Genomic DNA, 22,014 nt, shown 5'->3' on the forward strand with positions numbered 1-22,014 from the left:
TGCGAAGATGTTAAAGCTCTACCACTGTTTGTTAGAGGGTATCTTCAGAACGGCTCAAGAGATCTCGATGAAATTTGGCATACAGATAGAATATTGTGGAACACATAGGCTACTTATAACGTTTTGTTACGTCCGTGCAGACGAAGTGCGGAGTTTAAAAACCCGGTTACTTTTGTCACAAAATATACAAGGATAGAAAATGACACACATGCTATGACATGACACATCCAGTGAGACAAGGATGATGGCAGTTTGATGTTGACAAGGCGCTAGTAAGTTGATTTTACTTTTAATTATATCCACCTGGCTGAGGTTAGACAAAGTGCATTCGATTCCATAAAAAATTTCAAAAATGCACAGAACTGTGTCGCGACAATCACGTTACTTATCCAAAGTTATTGTCAGTTCTATATATTTTAAATTCGTTATGGAATCGCTTCAAAGCGAATGCGCTTTGTCATGTCTGATAACTTTGTCTTACATATCTCTCACCTCATCAAATCAAAGCTGAGTTTAAACTGTCTATAACTTCACTGACCTGGTCCATTTGAGTCTTTTGAATATCTTCACTCTTCTTGCTAGACATCACGCTGTATATTAATTAAGCTTTAAACATACGCTGCCAGTATCTTCGGAACCTTGCCTAAAGGGACTCCTTTTAATAATATATTTTAGTTAATTATTCCTTTATAATATTTTATTTAACATCATAAGTTTAAGACTCATTTTTTTCATATAGTAATATAATTATTAAGCTTTTAATTACTAAAATATTTTAAACATTGTGGGTCGTATACTGTTGACCAAATACACAATATTGTCATCCTCGTCTAATTGTCCAGGTCAGTGTCCATTTAAGTTGACAAAGTCTCCTTTAATTTTTTTATATATTCAACTACTCCTTATTTATGAAAATAATTATTTATCAATTTTTAATAATCAATACCTTAACTTTGTATTAAAAAAAAACACTTTGTATTAAAAAAAAACGCTTTTATATTGATACTCCTTGGTCAAAAAAGTAAAATTAAAAAGTTTTCCGCGTATTCTGACTTTGACAGATTACAAAAAGCGCGTGTAACGCGTCGGTTACCGGGAAGCGTACTGCCGTGCTTTCAAGCCGGTTTACGCGGGAAAACTGTGCTTTATTACAAAAGAATTTTAGTATTTTCAGCAGTATAGAAATAAAAACTAATAAATTAAAGTAAAAATTTGAGTCACAAATGTAAAAACATTATTTTGTATGTGTATTTTGTTACGGTGATTCGAAAATTAAAACAAACTAATTGAACTTTTCTAATTAACAACTCCAACTAAACTCAACGCAACTCCGTACACGTGAGATTTAAAAAAACTTATAAGTATCCTACGATTTCTTCCAGAGTTCATCTATACCAAATTCATCCAGATCCTGGACACACCCACCCATCCTTCTATTCCAAATTTCGTATTTATATACATAATTTTAACTTCTTATCTTACTAATATTATAAATGCGAATGTTTAGATGTGTGTTTGTTAGAAGATATCTTCAGAACGTTTGTATGGATCTTGATGAAATTTGTCATACATATAGAACGTAGTCTGGAAGAACAAATGGGCTACTATTTTTTTTTATCCCGCACTGACGGAGTCGGGGCGAAAGCTAGTATTAGTAATATAATCTACAAATGTTAACCTTCACCTGTCCCAGCTAAACCGATGAATATTAAAACATGAAAGTCAAAATAGAATAAACAAAAATGTTTGAGTGCGCATAAATAATTTATAACATCGCACTTGTTGTGGGCACGACAGTATTTCTATCCCTCTCATTCTCTTTGAAATAAATAGAAATAGCTATATGTTAGTATACAAGTGTCACATCATTATGGGTAAGGTGTCGGTAACATGGCGCGGAAACGACACAAACCTCGCGGGAGCCATAGACACGTCAAATGTCAAAATGTAGGGAGTTATGTACTGCTGCCGTGAAAAATTCACTAAGAACAACAATCTTACTTCTTACTTATATTATACATAGATGTGAATGTTTAAATGGGTGGATGGATAGATCTTTGTTAGTAGGTATCTCCAGAAAGGCTGAACGGATCTTGATGAAATTTGGCAATACAGAAGATAGTCTGAAAGAACACAAAGGCTACTTATTAAGTTTGTCTTTAATTCCACGCGGACGGAGTCGCGGGAGACAGGTAGTTTAAAATAAAGTAACAAAACGAAAATTATTATAGTTTGTACACCAAAATTTTGTCTTGGATTCAAGAGATGATTTATCTTAGAATAAACAAATATGGCGATATTCTATTTCTATTTTGACCATCACATCTATATGTATTTCAAAATGTATGTCAATCTAAAATGCATGGATTGCCTCAAGCTTTGGAACGTCTCATTTAAAGCGAATGGTTTTGAAATAAACCCAAATAAAAGAAACAAAAAGTTCAATAGAGACAGCGACCAAATATATCTCAAAAGATTTGACTCTAAAGTCATATTTTCATGTTATGTAGAAATGTGAGAAAATACCCCCCTTTCAGCGTTTAACATAAGTACTTTTTTAAATTATGTTACTTTTATAAACTATAAATTTCGCTTGTGTCCTACATCGTTATTTATTTTATAATTTAAAAAATTTACTCAGATGAACATGTTCACGAACACCTAGTATTTAAATAAAGAAATTTAAAAAAAAACGTTTTAAGCCATCTCTCCATTCAAAATAGTAAAAACGTTACAGATTTTAGTGGTTGGACGATAGATGTCACTTTATCAAATTTATTAAATGCATTTACATTCAATTAGTAAATTACTACAAACAATTACTTCTACTTTTGATAAACCGTTATCTCATTAATTCTTAAAATACGAATTTGTTTTATAATTTTCATCACAAAATCGATTCTTCCATAAAACCATGTTGCTAGGATATCAGTGTTGCCACCCGCAAAGACTCATTCAATTAAAAAAAATATTTTCCATCTTGCAAAATGGCGGACAACGCTTCAAATAAGTGATTTGTTACGTATACAATACAAAAAGATTGTGTATATTTTACGAAAATTAAGCCATAATTAGTGAAGAGTGTTTAAATATTAGTAATATATATTATATAGTGATTATGAAACTTCGTGTTTCATGTAGTTTTAGTAGTTATAAAACGGCATGGTAAATTGTGCATAATGACGCAGTTTTTACCACCTAATTTGCTCGCATTATTCGCTGCGAGGGACCCTATACCTTACCTACCACCGGCAGCGAAGCTTCCCCATGAGAAAAAGCAAAAAGGTTATGATGGAGTCGGTGCATTCCTGCACGAGTTCGAGGTTAGTCATTTCAGGTTTTCTTCGTCTCAACATATCCTTCGCTTTCTCTTTAAAAAACATCGATAATGATGTTTTTACTATCCTAAAAAAATAACACGCTATATATTCAGAAGTCCATGTCAATAATTTTATATTATCTTTGGTCTATTTCAATTTAAAATTATAATTATAAGTTAGTACACCATAATGAACATGATTTACATTAGTTGTAAAGTAACAAGAACAGCTTGCCTATACTTGGGTTAGCATATCGGCTAAAGAGTAGCCTTTGATTCCGATGTGCCAGATCAAATGCATTGCTCCTTTTTCTAACTGGTTGTCATGTAACCTGATGAAATTCATACCGCAAGATAGATTACAGTCAGGAATATGCTACATTTTAACTTGAAAATGCATAGTATATTGGCTACATATTCTTCATATTGTAATTATAAAACAAAATCCTCGAAATCACTATGTTATGTAGGGTTTTATAAAAATACATTTTCTTTATATTTTTAACCATATTAAAATAAAAAACGGGTACCTGCAGAATCCAACGCAGACACCACCGCCCACTCGCGTAGAGACACGCGAGGAGCGTTTGGAGAGACGTCGACGTGAGAGAGCGGAGCAGACTGCATACAGACTAGAGCAGGAGATTGCTTTGTGGGACCCAGCGACCAACCCCGCATCTACCACAGACCCCTTCAAGACATTGTTTGTGGCCAGGATTGTAAGTTGCCTTATGTTTGGTCTACTAAACTAACTTGTTTTTAATTATTTATTATAGCTTTCATTAGCAACTCCATCCATGAGAATTTAAAAAAAAGCTTAATATTTATGCCATGAGTTCTTCCAGACTATGTCTACATGTGTGACAAATTTCATCAAGATCTGTTAAGCCATTCCATAAATACCTTCTAACAAACATCCATACATCCATATAAATATTTGTATTATATTAGTGAGATTACTAGCTTTTACCAGAGACATTGTCCATGTGAAGTTAAAAATAAATTTTAGTCTATGTTATGAATGGCAAATGAATGATATTGGTCTAGAAATTATTGAATCTTTCCTCTTTATAATATTAGTACAAATAAACATAGATGATGTAACAAAATATTTAATCTGTTTTTTCTAGAATTATGACACATCCGAGTCTAAGCTAAGAAGGGAATTTGAAGGATATGGACCAATTAAAAAGGTAAGGATAAAGTTAAAGTTAACACAAACCAAGCTCTGATGATGATGATCACTATGAAATAACTATTGTAATTTTTCACATTCATTTAAAGTGAAACTTGCTACTGACAATCATTGTTAGAGAAATGTTTCACATTCAATACATTGTGTCAGGTCATATATATAATTAACAAAGAACTTGAACCATAAGCTGTGGGTGACCAGGCTATAGTTGCCAACAGTCTTGTGGGTCTGTTAACTTTATACATATGACACTCAATAACCATTGAGCCATCCATGCTATACTGATTACTAGTTATCGGCCGTGTCTGTTTGTGGGAAATTAAAAATAATAATGATTACACTATGTATTCTTTCAGTCTATATTCTCCACTACAGTACTTTGTTGACCTTGGCTTGGTCCAGCATCTTATTCCACCTTGGTGTATCTCTGGCCACAGACTTTTAATTTGCTATGCCAACTTTTTTTGTGTCTTATTTTACGCCGTCTATCCATCTGAGCTTTGGTCTCCCCACTTCAACAACCTATATCTGTACCAAATTTCAGTGGGATCCATGCAGAGGTTCTGGAGATAATTTCTAAGAAACATCCAAACATTTGAATTTATAATATGATTAAGATAAAAATAATATTCAATTTCCATTCCAGATTAGTATGGTATACAGCAAAGAGAATGGCAAGCCTCGTGGCTACGCCTTCATTGAGTACGAGCACGAGAGAGACATGCACTGTGAGTTCATACATTTACATACACAACACAATCACATGGAGAGACGCGATCGCTGTTTCATCTCAAGTGTAAAACTTGTGTTTTACACTTCAGATTATATCACATATAGCTTGCATCTGAGATGTAAAAGTCTTATGTCATCTGAACTGTAAAATTTGTATTTTACATTACGTAATGCTTACATCTGTTATGTTTTTAAAGTTTTGAGTTATGTAATTGAAATTTTATATAATCATGGTAATTCTAGATATTTTTCCTAAGTTTTTTTTTATATTTTACTTAATATATTTAACCTACTTCATGTAAACAGATGTCAATTAAATTCTAGACATTTTGAATGATTGAAGCTAATACAAAAGCATCCAAATGTATGTACAAATTAAAATACATATATTAAACCCTTATTGTGGCAAGATTTCTTTTTTGAAGAAAAGCAAAAACTAAGTTAAAAAAAAACTAAGTTAAAAATTATTTTATAGTAATAATATATTTTCAATTATGAAATGGTCAAATTTGTGCATATTTTCTTAAAATAGAAGATTTTACATTTCGGATTAAATTGTAAATTTATTTTTTGTTAACTTAACGATCACTTCTCTCCTAAATTATACAATTTCAGTTCTTTTTAATACAATATTGAATGTAAAATAAATAAAAAAAAGAATTGAATTTGTGTAAGAAAACATCAACTTATAAATATTGACCATAACTTTGTAGCCATTTCACGATTTCATAAATATTTTATGGAATTTATTTGGAATTAACTGTAATTTAAAGTTTAAAATTTAAATCAGAATCCTGCCCTTTTCTTACGGAGCCCTATACTTCTTTATAAATATATGAATGCATTCCTTTCTTACATGTATACTCTTTCATACGACTTTTCCTACATTTATAACCATCCCTATGAAGTCTGATTCTTTTACATTAATTTCAATAATACAAAGGATCAAATGAATTTCTTTGTTATGTATTATTCAACATGTTACAGTTATTCATAAGAATTGGCTAATTGTTATCGTGTAATGACATCTAGAATATTGTAGTAACATTTTTGAAAGGAATATATTAACTATATGTATAATATTCATCTAAATGTTAGCGTTAAATGTATTGTGGTCAATATTAAGAATTTATATATATAATTGTGAAACTATGATATTTATTTTAGTTGATATACAGGGTGTCCCAAAATGTTACGTACACAGGAAGGGGGATGATAGGGGTGGTCACAAGGGTCACCAGAAAAATTAAATAAAAATTCCCCTCTGGGTATTTAAAAAAATACAGGGCATTTTTTAAAAACTTAAAAATTTTACACCTGGGGTTTTTTTTAATGTAGCAATATTTGTAGGTAACCAATTACCTACAAATATTGGTATTTTAAAAAAAAGCTATTATGTTATCGTCAATAGCCCTTTATCAATATGAAATAAAAAAAACAATAGTTGTACAAAGATTTTAAAGAAAATTAAAATTGCCCCAGAAGGTGTAAAAAAATTTACACCTTCTGGGGCCACCCACCACCACCCCTATCATACCCCTTCCTATGTACGTATCATTTTGTGACACCCTGTATAATATTTTTGAATTCATATGTATAGCCTGACCAGAAATATAGCATCATCTTGTGGCTGACACAATCTCCCTTGATATTACTACTACTACGGTATTTTTTTTTAATTGTGTTTATTGGAAATTATCTTTAAACACGAATTACTAATAAAATGATGAAATATGAATAATATTTTTCGATCTTACCGATAGAAAAAGTTAAGTTTATGTTTAAATTGATTATCGATAAAACACGAATAAAATGACATTATATAAAAATGATTCCTAGCTAGATCGATTTATCGCCCCCGAAACCCCCTATGTACTAAATTTTATGAAAATCTTTGGAGCCGATTCCGAGATTCCAATTATATTTATACAAGAATTGCTCATTTAAAGATATAAGATATATGTCAATATATACAATAATACTAACGAAATAATATAATTTAAAAATGTAATCAATTTCTTTGATGCATCCATTGTTAATTACTTATTGACATTTTTTCTTCCGTGGATATATTTTTCAAAAAATTTAACATACTACCTCTCCGCGCGGAATTAATTAGTAACCTATGTGTTCGTCCATTCATCCATCAAGACATTCGCATTATTATATTATAGTAAGATATCACGGACACGGAAATTACATCGATATGGCAACGAATTTGTTAATAAAGAAATCGGCAATAGAACTTTACTTTGACTTCAAGAATAAGGAAGATATTAATTCGTCTTTGATTTTATATGTTCGAGTGTAATTCGTAACATGTCGCGGTGTTTTATATTTCTGGTCACGCTATATTTCGTATTAAAAATGTTTATAAATAAATTATCACAAATTGTTTTAATGCCTTACATAATTTAAATTATAGAAACACATAATTATTGAATTCTGTTTTGATCACATGATATTAGGTTTTTTTTTATATTTGTCACCTTTTTCGTAATAATAGTTTAAAAGAGGTTATACCTCCAGTAAGATCCGTCCTGTCCGAGTTACCTCCCCGCGCATTCTGTATGAATTAACGAGTGGTTTTTCTATTTTTCACACCACAGACCGCAGGCCGTTAAGATCCCCTACTCACGAGCTAACCGGCAACTCGCTTTAATAGGTTTGTATGTGGTAAGACTGCCAACATACAACGTTTTTAAAAAAATATATAACGGATTTATTTGCAAAAAAAAAACATTAACGTAGTTTCGAACACCTTGTATAGTTTAAATCGGTTTTTTTTTTATTTGCGCTAAGGATAAAGTAAGTAAGCGCACCAGGTAAATGGTACGACGTGTAACGCTGGGATAAAATGTAAATTTAAAAAAAAAGATCAGTGAATGTAAGTAAACTTGTAAATTGAGGTAAAAAAAATATGTGCCGGTAACTTTGGATTTGTTTTTGGGTAAAGTAAGTAGACAAAACGGTAGGTATTTATATTTAAATTTATATTTGACAAATAAAAGTGACGTCTCTCGGCTCGGTCGGTAGGTATGCATGTAGGTATGTTGATAAAGTTACATATTTATATATATTTTATGTGAGTAATCACTAAAATATATACGTCAACGTATTATCATTGTTGAATTATATCTTCAATGAATATTATATTAAAAATGTATATGTTGTAAAACTTAGATTTAAAAATGTGTAAACAATTTTATATAAATGTAAATTTGATTATACATTTTTTTATTTACATGGATTATTTACAATACATATTATAATTTACAATATAATGGTAAAGTTTACAAATTCATGTAAATGTATAGTGAATGTATCGTGCGGGGTGGACGGCATACGACAGGTTTATATTTACTGCTACTTTATGTTTGTGCATTTATATATTTTACACAAAACAATACTAAAGAAACAATATACAGTGTATTCGTTTTCATATTATCTTAAAGATTAAATTTTACAGATCATATTAAAGTTTACAATTTTTAATATGACTTGTAAAATATGATTTTTTTTTGGACATCAATTAAATTTTATTTTATCTGTAATTATAAGTTCGGGTTTATTTATTTTAAAAATTATTCATAGTCAAAGAAAAATGACAGTTGAATTTTTATTTTTAAATCGAAATTAACTATCGTATTATTCACACAAGATAATTTTACAATACATATTAGTTTACATGACACGTCATACGAAGCATCTGACGTAAACAATTACATCTGAGATGAGATGTGACTGTTTCCGTGAGGTGTGTTAGGATGTTTGCGATGCCGTGGCCCCGCACGCGGTGCACGCGGTTAGTGCACGTAATGACCGCGTGTTGCGCGCGTTACAGCCGCCTACAAGCACGCGGATGGTAAGAAGATCGATGGCAAGCGTGTGCTGGTCGATGTAGAGCGCGCGCGCACTGTCAAAGGATGGCTGCCGAGACGATTGGGTAAGTAGCTTTTATTAGCTATTTTGTTTGTGAGGAATTAAAAAAATAACTTATTTAGTAGCATATGAGTTCTTTCAGACTATGTTTTACATTTATGCTAAATTTCAGTGAGATCCATGTCGCTGTTCTGGAAATATCTTCCAACAAACATACATCTAAATTTTCACATTTATAGTACTATATAGTCAAAAAATAACAATGTCTGCGTAGTCCGAATAAAAACATTTTTACTTGTATTTTCATAATAAATTGTTAATAGTAATTTTAAAATGTATTTGTCAGCAATTACTGAATCCGGTACCAAATGGTTATTTTTATACAGAAGTGAATTATTGAATATGTGTTCTATATGTATGGCAAATTTCATGAAGATGTATGCAGGTGTTCTGTATGTGTGAGGGTGTGTGAGATGAGGGGAGATGAGGTGATGTGAAGTGACGTGTCGGGTCGGGGCGGGGGTGCAGGCGGAGGTCTGGGCGGGACGCGGCGCGGAGGCGCGGACGTGAACATCAAGCACTCGGGCCGCGAGGACAACGAGCGCGAGCGCGAGAGATACCGCCTCGAGCAGCGCGACGGAGAGGAGCGCGCGCACAGGACCGACAGGCCGGACAGGCCAGACAGGGACAGAGAACGTGAGATATATATATACATACATACACACCTACATACAAACACTGAAAAAATAACATCAATGTAATGTGTTAGATTGACTTTATTAGACATAGGAAAAAAATCTATTGAAGATAGGATAGGATTAGAATTCATACTCAAGTAGACACTTATCAATCGAATTTTAAAATGTTTTATTTAAAATAAATGTCATCTCTTTAACTATCCAAAATTATTTACCCTCAATAAAACTATACTGTGGTTTCTGAAACAAACAAAAATAAAGAATATTTTATATTAACACAATAGAATTACTAAAAGGCATTGTAATAGATATTGTGAAGGTATGTATGTATGTCAGGAGTGCGACGTCGCACGAGGTCGCGATCTCGCCGACGTTCCACATCTCGGCCGCGGCGACGTGAGCGCGAGCGCGACAGGGAACGAGAACGACCCAGGGAAGAGGAGCCCGACAAGTATGTACACTACGTCTGCATTTAAATATGTCTTTTTCCACACTATGTTCTATATGTATGTCAAATTTTATCAAGATCTGTTAAGTCATTCTGGAGATATCTTAAAACAAACATCCATTTACATTCGCTTTTATAATATTTAGTAACATTAACAGCCTACAAAATAATTTTCAAGCTACTAACTGAAGAAATGACGATACTTCCATACAAATTTCCAACCCCCTTTTCAACTTCTTACAACCCTTTTTTCACTTTAAAAAAGTATACGATGTGATTTCTCAGGCTCTAGACTATCTGTGTACCAAATATCATTTAAGTTGGTTCAGTAGTTTTTGCTTCAAAGACGGACATACAGACAGAGTCACTTTCGCATTTATAATATTAGTAAGGATAGTGACGTCACAGTATAGTTGTATCTCTGTCTGTCATATTGCAGACGTCGTCGTCGGTCTCGCTCTCGCTCTGAGCGTCGCCGCGAGCGCAGAGAGAGGTCCGAGAGGTCGGAGAGGTCGCGCTCTCGGGAACGCAAGCGCGCCCGCCGCAGAGACCACAAGGTCAAGGCTGAGGATGTCAAGGTCAAGGAGGAGCCAGCTGACGGTATGCATACAACCACATGACACACTCTAGGAAAGAAGACGAATCGAATAACACCTCACTTGTCGAAATCTGTTCAATAGTTTAGGTTATCGGCTTGTTACAAAGTAATTTACATACATACAAACTTCTTTGTTAGTTGGATAAAAATTTGAAGGATTTGAAATATTTGTGATGTATAGGAACATCAATCATCATCAGCTCACTATACGACCCCACTGAGGGGCTCGGAGTCTACCCTAAGTGAGACTATGTGATAGTGAATGCTGGTCCAGTGCAAGACTTCACACATTTGACTTTCTCAGATATGTGCAGCATCACGATGTTTTCCTTCACCGTAACAACATACGATAAATGTACATTGAATTAGAACCCTGGACCTGCTGATTACAAGTCAACTGCTTAATCCCTGAGTCACCAAAGCTTCTCTCATTATTTTAGTAATGTAAAAATATGTACCTTTTTCATAAAAATATCTTAAATTTACTAACTATCCATATTATAGACTACCCACAGTTCCGTCTGCCTCCCCCCGACGTCCACATCAAGCAGGAGCCAACAGAGGAAGAGGATAAATACAATCCCGAGGATGCCAACGGCGACCACTATGACTACTGACACCATTCTCACCACAAAACATCGCACACCTGACACAGAACAGAATACTCATCAGGTCACCACAAACTGCCAAAAGCTTACCAAACAAGTAATCAACATCACACACACAAAGTCAATACAAGAAAGTATGAACATTCACATGAAAATACAAGAAATATTGATCATACCAATGTGTCAAGAAGTCACAGCAGTCCTCGTATTGTACATGAAACACAAAGATTTGGTTACAGTCCACTGAATATTTACAATTTGCCGAGATATTACAATCCAACAAGATACCACAGTCCACAAATCGGTTACCAAATGCCTGCATTTGAACACAATCCACCAATTGTCCATCAAATACCGAGATTAGACCTCAACATACCAATGGTCCATCACAGATTTGACCACAATCTACCAATGGTCCATCACAGATTTGACCACAATCTACCAATGGTCCATCACAGATTTGACCACAATCTACCAATGGTCCATCACAGATTTGACCACAATCCACCCATGCTCCATCAAATACCGAGATTTAACCATAATTCACCAAACAATCCACCAATGGTCCACCATAGATTTAATCATAATCTACCAATGGTCCGTAATAGATTTGACTACAATTCATCAATGGTCCATAACAGATTTTATCATGATCCACCAATGTTTTACAACAGATTTGACCGAAATCAATCAATGGTCCCCCACATGCCTAGATTTGATCACAGTCCACAAATGGTCCATTACAGATTTGACCACAATCCAACAACGGTCCATCACAGATTTGACCACAATCCAACAACGGTCCATCACAGATTTGACCACAATCCAACAACGGTCCATCACAGATTTGACCACAATCCAACAACGGTCCATCACAGATTTGACCATAATCCACAAATAGTCCCCCATATGTCTAGATTTGAAGACAATCCACAATTTTTTCCCGAAATGCCAAGATTTGACCACTATCCAACAACGTTCCGAGACATGCCTAGATTTGATCATAGTCCACAAATGAGCCGGGATATGTCTAGTTTTGACCACAATCCACAAACGGTCGACGAAATACCGAGATATGACCATAATCCACCAACAATCCATAACAGATTTGACCAAAATCCATCAATGGTCCATCCAACATCTAGATATGATAGTCCATCAATGTTCGACAACAGATATGACGAGAATGTACAAGACGACTATCACACGTCAACAAGAACTTGGATGCTTCAAATGCACGGATGTTTTGATTTGGATGACGAATAAATACATACAAAATAAATATATTTAAATTATTTGATGTTTTATTGTAGAATTATTGAAAAAAAAAAGAAAAATTACCGTTATAGCGATATCGTAGACATTAAGTCGTTGTAACAGATATGTTGTATTAAACGGTTTTCATTATATTATAGTTTTCTATTTAGAAATGGAAACTGATATTTGTCATTAGTGCGTAGTCAATTTATTGATGTGTTTTAATTGAATTTAATGTAATTCAAAATGTGTTAAATGTAAAAAGATTTTTTACATTTTCAAACTAAATCTGAAATGTAAAATTACAACTTTGGTTTGTAAAATTACAACTGTGACTTGTAAAACTTGCTTTGGATATGATAACTAATAAAGATAACGTATAAGTTTGTGTCTTGGTCCATCAAAATCATCTAAAAGGTAATATTAGCTTAAGTTTTCATTCACCAAACATATACAAAAACATGTCTTCAAACAGAATTATGTTCGTGAATAATTCAAACTTTGGTTGAAAACATCCATCTCTTTCACACATATAGGTGTCCTCTATATCTGTCTCGCTCACATCAAAACGTGTTTAAAAAAAATTATTGATGTCAAAATTATATGACGCATAGAATATTTGTCTTAATATAACAGGCCCAATTGGAATATCAGTTTGTAATCGTACGCGGTAGATTGTAAACAGATTTTAAAGTCGCGTAATTCGCGATTTCATCGATTTCCTAACCGATTTGGTAAATATAAGTTCGTATACATATTTGTCAGTTTGTTAACAGTCGAGAAATAGCTTTTATATGTGTTGAATATTCACCAAATTGTCTAAAAAAATTTAATTTGCTTGCAGTTTATAATATGCCTAGTGAGATTGTAAACGGACGTTTGTAATTTTAGAAATCTCAATCTCTACTTTCGGTATGTTAAAAATGTACAAATAATCAAATATTTCTCAATTATATTATGAAAATATCTACAACTGTTTGTTTGAACTTGTAATGGAAAGTGGACCTGTTAGTTAAGACTTAAATAAATATATGAATTTTAAATTTGTTTTATTTTATGAAACCTTTAGAAATATAAAAATAGTTCCACAAAGATTTTTGTGGCAATCCCAAGATATGTGAACTTCCATGTCATCTTGACAGCGTCATATTTTGACCAATGAGAGCTGTACACCTTAATGTTGCCATTTTCATAATTTAGAAATTCCTTAGAGCTCAGTGTTGTCCGATTATCTTACTAATATTATAAATGCCAAAGTTTAGATAGATGTGTGTTTGTTAGAGGATATCTTCAGAACAGCTGCATGGATCTTGCAGAAATTTGGCATAGATGTAGAACATAGTCTGAAAGAACACGTAGACTACTATTTTTTTTTTATATTGCGCGGGCGACATTTATTAATATATAGCTAAAATTTATCGAGATCCATGCATCTAAACATTCGCATTTATAATATTAGTAAGACAACAGTATATGCAAATCGCCTGAAAGATGCATTTACAATTCTTAATTCCACAAAGTAAATTAAAACGAAATATTTATTCATCAATCAGTATATTTAACAATAACCACAATAAATATAACAAAGACTAGAACACAGAAGATACAAGAGATGGTCATAATGATGCACCAGTAATATCTGCCGAGACAATCGTCTGCGCCATGCAGCGGACCACGGATTCTAAACGGTGGGTGGTAAGTCGCCCCTTGCATTGCCTGCACAGCCTACAACAGAACTTTGTTATTTACCAAAACAACAAATTTTAATTTATGGGTGACATTCAATAACTATCAGATATTTAGATCGGTTCAATTTGAACCGAATGGTATAACTTCGGTTATGTAATTTTACAAAATTGTGCTTAAAAATATATAGTTGTTTGCTTATTAGTATTCTGTAATGATTTTTCTCATCCCTATAAACGGATAGGCGATTACTTGTAAATGTCAGCTTTTGCTTTGTTCCGATTTAAACGCGCCTTCATGTTACGTGACAGTTAATTCTATCTTTATTATTAGTTCTAATCCATAGCATTAGCGCCAAAATGGCGAAATTCAACTAGGCACAAAAATCACGTCTTAAAGCTAGTCCATTTATAAAGGTCAGTGATACATAATACATCTTTTCAGTCACATTCTAGGAGTCATATTACCTGTATACAATCAAATCCTGTACACATGCACCTCTCCCTCCGCATTCCCTCGCGCAAGCCGCGCGGTGACGTCATCTCCCCGCGCTCCCTCTCCGCGTCCTCCTGCAACCACAAACATCGCCTAAACACAAACAACTATCTGAAGGAACAAGACATGAAGCAGCGCCATCTAGTGTTGGATGGCAAAACAAACAATGATTCCGTTGTCAAATCAAACCGCGCCAAAACTAATTGCAGTTTATAAAATGAATTTATGGAACTTTTATCGCTCAAGAACTACGAAATAAAATTCCATATCATCTCAATCAATGTAATCCAACAATTCAACAACAAATATAGCGATTAACAACAACACTATCAAATAGACAGCGACAAGAAGCGCGCGCTGGAAGAAAACAGCCTTACGTCTGACGTCATCACTAGCGCAGTGCCTGAGCACGTATGTCACACGACTCTCCACACCCTGGACATAGACAAGGAACACTCTATCTTAATAAATAGCATAGACTATTATGTTTTGTTTTTTCCGACTGTGATATTCAAAAACCCCTAGACAAAAATCATTCGTAAACGCTTAATATAGTATTTTTTTCTAAAATTGTGATTCCAAAAGATTCGACAAATAAAAAGCTATATAAAACGAAACTTGTCCTAATAAAATGCGATATCGAATATTTTTTTTTAGCCGCGGTATTATTTTTAAAATATTTTTTTAACATTTGGTCCAAATTAAACCGAACCAAAAATATCTTACGATCAATCTCTAGGATTGAATATTAATTTCGTTCGTAAACCAAACCAAAGATAACTTTGAAAAATATGCAGTAAATTAAATGAAGAAAAAAAATACTTAAAAAACTGTACCTTTATAGTACCCTGTTCTTGTGCTGGTTGTCTGGACTGATCCATTTTTATCAAACATGAATTTCTTATGGACAAAATTATTCTGCAAACATATAAAAAATACATAATTAATTTAAGGAATACATTCATCATTATATATCGACCCATTTTATATTTCATTCAAATGTAACATAACTATTTTATACTTCTTAAAAGAAACTAATGGATAGACTAGAGAGAGATTGAGTGTGTGATGAAAACGGTGGAAAAGAGAAACCTCCACTTCTTTGTGTCCATAATAATAATATACATACTTACAAATATATTTAAACTTGGCGTAACATTTTGCAATAATTTTTCTTGTTTGTTTTCGTAAAATAATTAATAAATTACAACAGATTTTATTTATATCCAAATAATCATCATTTGTCATAAACTGATTTGTTTATAAATAAATAGAAACAGATGATAAAATTCTAGAAATATAGAAATCACTCTGACATATATGTTGCACTAAACAGGCTATTGCCGTGGTATTTTGTGCCTGCTTGATCTCCGCCATTTTGGCGCTGACGGTAGCCATTGGTGGCATTGTTGGAAACTCGAACTAATAATTGATATAGATATAACTTCAACTGTTACTTTTAAATTTGAAAGATTGGAAAGCTGTAATTCTAAGGCAGAGACCTGTCCAGCATTTATCTATAGAAATAAGTGAAAAATCCGTAGTTTTTGTAACTAAAAGTTCAATTGCAAAAATGTTCATATTATCTACCAACGGCATATTTTTCTCATGATATAAATAAAACAAATTTATTAAATGAGATAAAAATGTTTATTATGCAAAAACAAAAAAAATAATTCTTCCAAAATTTGTGAAGTGACAGTAAAAAGAGCGGGAAATTACTGCCTATCTATCTATCTCACTCACTCTTAATAACAAAATCATTCCTTTTATCGTAAATTCGTAAAAATCTTAAGGCATAAAATACGAATCAAATAATAATTGCGACATTTATTCGCTTGCATTGTTTCATTACTTTGCTATAAGAAAACACTTTCCAATATTTTCTTAAAAAAACATTCTTTTTATAAAAGGTCAGTTGGAATGTACTATTTGTTATTAGTTTAAAATAATATAAAACACGAATTTCTTTTAGTACAAATACGTTACTTGTTTTTATAAATTTCATATGAAATACGGAGATAAATTAAATTATTTTTTTTTTTAATATTTTTGACACAAACAAACAGAAAAAGTTAAATAAACAATTCTTTTAAATCACAACACAAAATACAACAAAATTTATTTATTCGAATTGTAATTAATATAGTTGCGTAATAGAATTCAAGATGGCGTCCAAATGGCGAGTTGAAACGACTGCCTTGGTGAAATTTTATGCCAAAAAAAGGGCGCCAGAAATGCTAAATCCGACTCTGTATATACAACTAAATACGACTTAAGGCAAGAATAAACTTTTAAAACATAGAAATAAAAATTTTAACATCTTACAAACATAAAAATAGTAATTTATAATTCACAAACTCATAAACTAAACCCGCGCTATTTTCATCATACAGATATCAAATCAAAGAAAATAATCAGTAAAAGTATTTTTTAAAATAAAATAACAAATCAGAATGTCCGATTTCTTTAAACAATTACAATACAAAATTAATTATTTTGTTAAAATCTGTTCTTTTCTAACAATTTACACACATTGTTCAAGGTCAAATCTTTTCGACTTTGATTCAGCGTAGTTGTTTCAAGGTCAACAATCTATATAATGCGTGCAGCGATTTTATATATCTTTTTAATTAAATTACACGGAAAATATTTTTTTATATCATAAGGTGGCAAACGAGCGAGCGGCCACATGAAATCACTGAAATAGCGAAGTGACCGTTGCCCATAGACATACGCAATTGCATATGCGTTGCCTAACTTTAATCGACGGAGGAGAGGATGCACAGAAAGAAAATATATTCCCTTTCCATGCATACTCTCATCCGGAAAGTCCACTTCCACTTCCCATTCTTTCCTTATAAGAAAAAGTGTGGGAAGAGAAAGAGGACTAAATTAGGTCTCCGACACGCACACTCATCAGACGAAACGCGGATACTATTTTATTAAGAATTTAATTACGAATTATAGTCGATTTTTTTAATGTATTGTGTTAAAAGTATATCTTTGGTCAGCTTAAATATAAATAAAAAAGCTAAAACTAATAACTTTATTAAAATAGAAGGCACTTTTAGCAGATATTGAATTCTTCAAGTAATCTTGCAGCCGTCATTTCCATCTTCATTTTTCTGCGGTTTATCAGTTTGTTCGTCTGTCTGTTTATATTATTAAAATTATGAATAACAAACAATACATAAAATATATTTTTTTCATAGAGATAAAGGAAAAACTTTTATAAGTGAGAGTCATTGGTCTTGACGGACGACCTTCATAAGCGAAAAACTCGGGTTACGGTTGGTTTTCGAGTCTAAAATCTTAGTTAAAATTATTGACAGGGATGACGATATGTTTTATAAAGATATTTGGATGTCAGAAACCTAAAGTTAGAGAGATAGTTATATAAACAAGAAAAATATCAGTATCCTTTGAATTCTCGCTCATCTGGATTCGAGTGCATCTACAGTGGATGCTGGTGTAAAGGTTTCAAGTTGTATCCTGCAAGTGACTCACCACAGTAGCATCTCCTCGCAGTAAGTGCGGCACCTGCGAGCGCCGCAGCAGCCGCGCCAGGGCTCCGGGGCGCTTCGCCCTCTCAGGACACGTCTGCTTTCGACCAACAACATTCATAACAAAGTTGCAAACGTAAATAAAAATGTATTTTAACTACATGGATGAAATGAAATTTGTCATACATATAGAACATAGTCTAAAAGAATGCATAGGGTACTAATTATGTTTCTTAATTCAGCGCGGACGGAGTCGCGTACGACAACTAGTCATTATATAAAATACCTCATTTTTGTTCTGTCCTTCTGTCTGTTCTGATTCTTGATCTTGTTCTTTTATAACTTCTTGAACACAACTGGTTGTATCTTGTATAGTTTGCGCGACCTCTACTCGACCTGGAAATGTTACCATGGTAACTAACTCACTACCCGGTACTCAGAATCGTTAATTGTTCACTAACTGTACTTACCCTGTACATATCTCTGTTGCGGTGTTCTCTGAACTTGAGGATTGCTTCCTCCTTTAAGATATCTCTTGATTTCTTCAGCTCTCTCCATGTATCTACAATTAATAATTAAATACTAAAATATTAAAATTACAATGTAGCAAAGTAGTATAATTATGTGGGATAAATGAGTCGCATGTCACCATGTACAACCTGTCACATGTCAACCTGTCACAATGTACAACTTGTCACGTGTCAACCTGTCACAATGTACAACTTGTCACGTGTCACCCTGTACAACCTGTCACGTGTCACCTGTCTAGTGTGCCTGACCTGGTGAGCTTGGCGGCGAGGGCGCTGCGGCGGAGCGCGTCGCTCTCGGCGGCGACGGCGGGCACGAGGTAGCGCAGACTGTCGCTGTATGCGGTCAGCGCGCCCGCCAGCTCGCCCGCAGAGTCCAGCTCTATGGCGCGCTTTATTAAACCTACTGCCTGGAAATGTACGTCGAATCTAGATTATTTTAGGACGAATTTCGAAGTTTCTGACGTATGCTTCGTTTCGATAGAACACCTATATGAAGTACCTAATTAAATTACATACATGACGGCCGATATGACGTAATATAAGTTAAAGAAACAAATATCAGTAGCGGCGTTACGTTCGGGCGATCGCCTAGAGCGCCGGGGATAAGGGGGCGCCGCGGGCGCCTCCTAAGATACCTTTAGAAGATTATCCCCGACCACAAAATAAAAATAGGCGCCGCAAAATTCTCGCCCAGGGCGCCGGTGATGCTAAAACCTGCCCTGTTTACAATAAGTTTTGTAGTCACGTGAGAAAGTGTTTTAGAACCGATTTGTTTCTTACTGACTTTTTCCTAACATTCTCTTACCTTTTCATAATTCTCCTTGGAAGGCATATGTTCAAGATCCAGGTATTCATGAGCGAAGAACTCCTCGTAGCTGATCCTCTTGTCAGGATCGTGCTGCAACAGTCGGGTCAGCAGGTCCTGGCAGCCGGGGCTGATGGACGACCGGGGGGGAATCTGCACCCAGGAGTTTGGAGACCACAATTACTTAGTTAATGTTTTTATATGTTTGAAGGTCTCAGCCATTCTATTGTAATCTATGGAGTAATCTGAACAGATTTTGGCGACTGAGGTGTCATTCGATTCGTATTCTTTCTCTGAGTGTCATGGAATCATTTCAGCGAGATTATTTGGTTAATTTTAAGTTATAATTGTTGAATTATTAACGTTACCTCTATAGGAGCTTGCCTTTGTATTTTGTCGACTAACTCCTTGAAAGTGGCGGAGGAGTATGGCGCGCGCCCGAACAAACATTCGTACATTATCACACCTGTATATATACATTTATGTTAATTCAGCACTCAGCAACTTCAGCACTAAGCAGCAGCATGTTTAGCTCTGTACTTATAAGAATGGAGATATTTATTTCGGTATATTGGTTTGTTATCACGAGAACTCTGCTATTTAATCGATGTAAATTATATTAGGAAATAATACAGAAATTTTTATACACACAATCATTGTAAAAAGATACTTTGTTTAAAATGTTACTCTTATATATTGTAATTGCCCTCGTACCTCGAAGATTAATCAAAAAACAATGTTTGGGGACAGTCCAACCTTTCTGGAATAGATTCAAGCCCTACGTTAACGATTTTATAAGCCAATTTTATCTTAAACTGCTCCTTCATTATGTGCTGAAGGAATCTGTACCGCAGTAACATCTCACCCACACTCCACAGGTCAACTCTGGCGTCGTATCTGCCGCGCAGCATCTCCGGCGCCATGTAGAGCGGAGAGCCGCGCAGGCAGCGTAACTGCTCCTCCGTCATGTGTTGAGCGAATCTGTATTGTGTGTGCTATGTTATAAGGTGAGTTTTTGTTTATAGTGTAAAAGAAAAAAAACTGGAAAATAAACAGAATTGACAAACTGTCGGTAGGCGCAACTAATTTTAGATGTTATTCAATCTCGAGTTGGCACATCGACAACAAGCGTACTGGTCTGAGAGACGGGCCAACTATAGTATATAGTGTCTCTACTCACCCAAAATCTGCCACCTTGAGTATGTACTTCCCATCTGAACCTTTATGTAGTAATAAGTTGTGTGGTTTCAAGTCCATGTGAACTACACCTGAAATAACACCACTTCATTCAGTAAGGGGGCGCCCAGGCGCCATCGTTGGATGCAGATGATCCAAAGAAATAGGGTATTTTTGGATGATATCCCACCGTCACCAAAAAAAGGGAGGCGCCGCAAAAAGGTCGCCAAGGGCGCCAGAAATACTAAATACGGCCCTGACTTTGGCCTGAAAAGGCCTGTGAAAACTTGTGTGAAAGAAACAATATTATTCAATCAAGTATATTCTTGTCTCTTTCGCACAGTTATCAAGCATCTGTAAAATTCTAATAATTATTTACCTTTCTCTCTCAGGAACTTTAAAGCTGAGGCAAGTTGCTGGAGAAAATACAGAACCTGGACAATAAATTTTAAACTAGATAACGTTATTTTCAATTTTTATTTCTTTCAACTCCATAATGGCGAAAATGAAATAGGCACAAAAAACTACAGCTCATAGCCACTCCATGTATGTATAATACTCAATAAATTATATAATAAATTATTCAAACTTTCGTGAGACATTATACTAAACTGATTTACATTATACTGAACACGGCTAAACACTCACGTATATTCGTCCGTTGGCACCGACTAGTTTCGAGCCCAACGAGGGCCCTTCAGTACCACTCATCCTGATGAAGGGCCCATTTAGCCGTGTTTATATATCAGTTTACATCTTACTAATATAAATGCGAATGTTTAGTAGATGTATGTTAGAAGATATCTCCAGTACGGCTGCATTGATCTCGCTGAAATTTGTCATACATATAGAACATATATTTTTTTTTAATTTTATGACCTGGCAACATAGACTTTTAGGTCATATCTTATTTGGAAGTGTAGAACATAGTATTGAAGAACACATAGAGAATGCTAAGTATTTTGACAGCTTGTGTAGTATAGATATAGTCACCTGTTTCTCGGGTACTCTTCCATACCTCTGTATATATTTTGACAGATCACCACCACAACAATATTCCATTATTATATATATATTTC

General features: G+C 34.1%; 5 protein-coding genes across 7 annotated transcripts in view; 2 read left to right on the top strand and 3 right to left on the bottom strand.

Annotated features, from left to right (window-relative positions):
• LOC106114613 (calsenilin) overlaps positions 1–616 on the bottom strand; it is a 36,951-nt gene extending 36,335 nt beyond the window's left edge. Inside the window, exon 1 of the mRNA XM_013307880.1 lies at positions 539–616. Coding sequence (XP_013163334.1) covers positions 539–586 — 48 coding nt within the window. The 5' untranslated portion in view covers positions 587–616. The remainder of the gene's footprint in view (positions 1–538) is intronic.
• A 2,364-nt stretch (positions 617–2,980) lies between these two features.
• Positions 2,981–12,775, top strand: snRNP-U1-70K (small ribonucleoprotein particle U1 subunit 70K). Its single transcript, XM_013307972.1, has 9 exons — positions 2,981–3,323; positions 3,856–4,038; positions 4,450–4,512; positions 5,161–5,242; positions 9,091–9,192; positions 9,657–9,824; positions 10,163–10,277; positions 10,714–10,874; positions 11,377–12,775. Exons 1-9 carry the CDS (start codon positions 3,180–3,182, stop codon positions 11,487–11,489), a joined length of 1,131 nt encoding a protein of 376 aa, XP_013163426.1. The 5' UTR covers positions 2,981–3,179; the 3' UTR covers positions 11,490–12,775.
• LOC106114683 (histidine-rich glycoprotein-like) lies at positions 11,776–13,331 on the top strand. The gene is made up of 2 exons (XM_013307973.1): positions 11,776–11,945; positions 11,979–13,331. Exons 1-2 carry the CDS (start codon positions 11,793–11,795, stop codon positions 12,744–12,746), a joined length of 921 nt encoding a protein of 306 aa, XP_013163427.1. The 5' UTR covers positions 11,776–11,792; the 3' UTR covers positions 12,747–13,331.
• Positions 13,332–14,280: 949 nt separating this feature from the next.
• LOC106114648 (uncharacterized) lies at positions 14,281–16,089 on the bottom strand. Of its 2 annotated transcripts, XM_013307925.1 has the most exons (4): positions 16,052–16,089; positions 15,755–15,836; positions 14,891–14,992; positions 14,281–14,462 (listed from the first exon to the last, which is right to left on the bottom strand). In XM_013307925.1, exons 2-4 carry the CDS (start codon positions 15,797–15,799, stop codon positions 14,283–14,285), a joined length of 327 nt encoding a protein of 108 aa, XP_013163379.1. In that variant the 5' UTR covers positions 15,800–15,836; positions 16,052–16,089; the 3' UTR covers positions 14,281–14,282. The 2 variants fall into 2 exon arrangements, with proteins under 2 accessions (XP_013163379.1, XP_013163380.1); XM_013307926.1 differs by lacking the exons at positions 15,755–15,836; positions 16,052–16,089 and adding an exon at positions 15,296–15,688.
• Positions 16,090–17,831: 1,742 nt separating this feature from the next.
• Aduk (unc-51 like kinase 3 homolog Aduk) overlaps positions 17,832–22,014 on the bottom strand; it is a 5,550-nt gene continuing 1,367 nt past the window's right edge. Inside the window, exons 3-13 of one of the 2 annotated variants that reach the window (XM_013307873.1) lie at positions 21,929–22,014; positions 21,315–21,369; positions 20,940–21,027; positions 20,625–20,740; positions 20,128–20,225; positions 19,760–19,912; positions 19,204–19,361; positions 18,895–18,986; positions 18,711–18,820; positions 18,429–18,521; positions 17,832–18,073 (exon numbers count right to left, since the gene is read on the bottom strand). In XM_013307873.1, the coding sequence (XP_013163327.1) occupies positions 18,008–18,073; positions 18,429–18,521; positions 18,711–18,820; positions 18,895–18,986; positions 19,204–19,361; positions 19,760–19,912; positions 20,128–20,225; positions 20,625–20,740; positions 20,940–21,027; positions 21,315–21,369; positions 21,929–22,014 (1,115 nt within the window). In that variant the 3' untranslated portion in view covers positions 17,832–18,007. Of the gene's footprint in view, positions 18,074–18,428; positions 18,525–18,710; positions 18,821–18,894; positions 18,987–19,203; positions 19,362–19,759; positions 19,913–20,127; positions 20,226–20,624; positions 20,741–20,939; positions 21,028–21,314; positions 21,370–21,928 lie in introns of both variants that reach the window. The other variant, XM_013307872.1, reaches the window with a different exon arrangement.

This window comes from Papilio xuthus, unplaced genomic scaffold, assembly GCF_000836235.2.
Source record: "Papilio xuthus unplaced genomic scaffold, Pxut_1.1 DF828037.1, whole genome shotgun sequence".
Taxonomy (NCBI): Eukaryota; Metazoa; Arthropoda; class Insecta; order Lepidoptera; family Papilionidae; genus Papilio; species Papilio xuthus.

Coding starts and splice junctions, on each gene's coding strand:
- snRNP-U1-70K (XM_013307972.1), top strand. CDS start 3,180: ATGACGCAGTTTTTACCACCTAATTTGCTCGCATTATTCGCTGCGAGG. Junction 9,825..10,162: donor GCCAGACAGGGACAGAGAAC/GTGAGATATATA, acceptor TATGTATGTCAG/GAGTGCGACGTCGCACGAGG. Junction 10,875..11,376: donor CAAGGAGGAGCCAGCTGACG/GTATGCATACAA, acceptor TCCATATTATAG/ACTACCCACAGTTCCGTCTG.
- LOC106114683 (XM_013307973.1), top strand. CDS start 11,793: ATGCCTGCATTTGAACACAATCCACCAATTGTCCATCAAATACCGAGA. Junction 11,946..11,978: donor TGGTCCATCACAGATTTGAC/CACAATCTACCA, acceptor CACAGATTTGAC/CACAATCCACCCATGCTCCA.
- LOC106114648 (XM_013307925.1), bottom strand. CDS start 15,799: ATGGATCAGTCCAGACAACCAGCACAAGAACAGGGTACTATAAAG. Junction 14,993..15,754: donor AAGAACAGGGTACTATAAAG/GTACAGTTTTTT, acceptor TTGTGGTTGCAG/GAGGACGCGGAGAGGGAGCG. Junction 14,463..14,890: donor CAGGATTTGATTGTATACAG/GTAATATGACTC, acceptor GTTCTGTTGTAG/GCTGTGCAGGCAATGCAAGG.